Consider the following 2,226-nt stretch of genomic DNA (forward strand, 5'->3'; position numbering starts at 1 on the left):
ATCGCTAATAACGATAATAATCTAAATATCGATTTATTCACGAGATCAGCGCTGTTATTGGAYACAGCAGACTTCCCACATAAGGAAAAAGTAAGAAACCTGAATAATATTATATGTGCTTTTAATTTCAAAATCGTCTCAGCTGTCTCTMCTGTTCTTGCTTCCAAATAGTGTAAGTATCGTTCGCCCTTTGGACGCCGAAACTGCCTTCGTATCGCTGCAACTTGTATTCACATGGCTTTGAATCCAGCTACGCAAAACGGCAATRTTACTATAGACACCAGGRTACTTTCTAAGACCACATCCAAAACCATTAGAGCATATACCCACTTGTTCGTCGCCGACCACCAACGGCCCACCGGAGTCGCCCTGGCAGGCGTCCTTACCACCCTGTGGCACGCCAGCGCACAGCATACGTGGTGTTATTCTCCACTTGTTTATGTACAACATCCTGCAACGCAGGCGCGTTATAGTATACACGTAGACAGCATGCAAAYGACCACTTTCGACCGCCTGCGTTTCGCCCCAACCTACAATACTGGCCCGACTACCGAGTCTCGGCCTATTCACAGCCAACTTGATGCATTGCGCACTSTGGCCGATCGGTATGCTTTCGACGAGAAATAGTAAACCAACATCGTAATCAGAATTAATATTTTCATAATTTGGATGCAGCAAAAGGCTTTCCACTTGTATAACATTACTCGTTGCACCCTGTATATCAGTTTTACCATATATTATGCTATATTTGCGTGGCTGTTTTTCGCGTTCCAGGCAATGYGCTGCGGTCAGCACGACACTGCGGCTTATAATACTGCCGCCACACTGAAAGCTTCCCCAAATTTGCACTGCGACTAGATAGGGATATTGCTCGATGGTTACCACCTGACCGTTAATAATGCGTGGTTCCACTTTTTTGCTAACATTTGATTGTGTTCCATCTGGCTCGTTTGCAGCGCTAAGGGCTAGTGAGACCGCGAGCGCAGCTAGCGAAAATATACGGCGAGACATTTGTCGACTAAAATGAGTGACTGTTTTATATACCGGCATCGGTTTTTTTTTATATATTCTAGGCAATTCTGAACTAGTCAGCTATTCTAAATTTTAATTGCGAATTTTAGTGGAACTGTAGAAATGTTAAGTGTCATAAGTCATATTTACACGCGGTTATATTTGAGATTATACGTGCTTTGTGGTGCTCTATAGTAAATTTTTTATTTTTTTTGTAGTGGTGCTTTTTGATTTATCAGAAAAGGGGTTACTGAGTAGCCTTAGTAACTTTCAATTTTCAACTTCTACGTAAGCTAAGTTTGYGCTCTGACTAATCTGTCAAACATTAACTGGTAAAAGTATCAACAAAGTTATCCATTAGAGAACAAGCAATATTAAGAAGTATGTCATTAAAATAACATAACCAGCTTTTTTGACAGAGTTCTTGAACATATACAATAGTTTGCCACGAAATTTATAATACGCAAAAGATATCGTTGGGGACCATATAAAGCATGTAACGGTGTTTTCAATAGGGACGGTACAAAAGTAGACCGATAGTGACGAATTCTCTTAAGTTAGGATTGCCATTTCATCATGAAAAGATAAACGATCCAACGACGAGTCAAAATTATTAAAATTTACTACCGAAATTCGGATTCAGTGGCCTGAATTTTAAGAGCGCCACGTCCAATTTATGGTCGTCACAATTGTCTTGTCAGATCAGCAATTGAGCATTTAGGAAAAAAGCTTGAAACCACAGGCACAGTACAAAAAGTTCTGTGCCAGTGAGACAAAGAAGTGTCCGTTATGTCGGGAATATTGTTGCAGCTAGAACATCAATTGAAGTCTCTCATACGACGTTCTCAAGCGTTGGGCATCTTTTTGACGTCGTTGTGGCGAATTTTACGAAAAGATCTTGGCCTACATCCTTAGAAGATCAAATTGACGCAAGAACTGAAGCCGCTTGACTGCCAGAATCGGGCTGGGCAAGAATTGAAGATGATCTGGATTTTCGTTGAAAAGTCATCTTCAGCGATGAGGCTCATTTATGGTTGAATGGATTCGTGCATAAGCAAAATATGCATATTGTTCAGACAGCCATCCACACGTACTCCATGAGTCACCATTACATCCCATAAAAATTACGGTTGGGTACAGTTTATAGGCCGGGGCGTCAATGAGCCGTACTTTTTCAGTGATGATAAAGACTGGCACGTTACTGTGAATGGGAAT

The 2,226-nt window shown here is 41.2% G+C and overlaps 1 protein-coding gene across 1 annotated transcript; it reads right to left on the minus strand.

The window, feature by feature from the left end:
* Positions 1-138: 138 nt before the first annotated feature.
* Positions 139-1,011, minus strand: LOC108967747 (trypsin 3A1-like). The gene has a single exon (XM_018931357.1). It carries the CDS (start codon positions 1,009-1,011, stop codon positions 139-141), a length of 873 nt encoding a protein of 290 aa, XP_018786902.1.
* Positions 1,012-2,226: the final 1,215 nt, after the last annotated feature.

Source organism: Bactrocera latifrons, unplaced genomic scaffold (genome assembly GCF_001853355.1).
Source record: "Bactrocera latifrons isolate USDA-ARS-PBARC rearing strain unplaced genomic scaffold, ASM185335v1 scaffold_198, whole genome shotgun sequence".
Lineage (NCBI taxonomy): Eukaryota > Metazoa > Arthropoda > Insecta > Diptera > Tephritidae > Bactrocera > Bactrocera latifrons.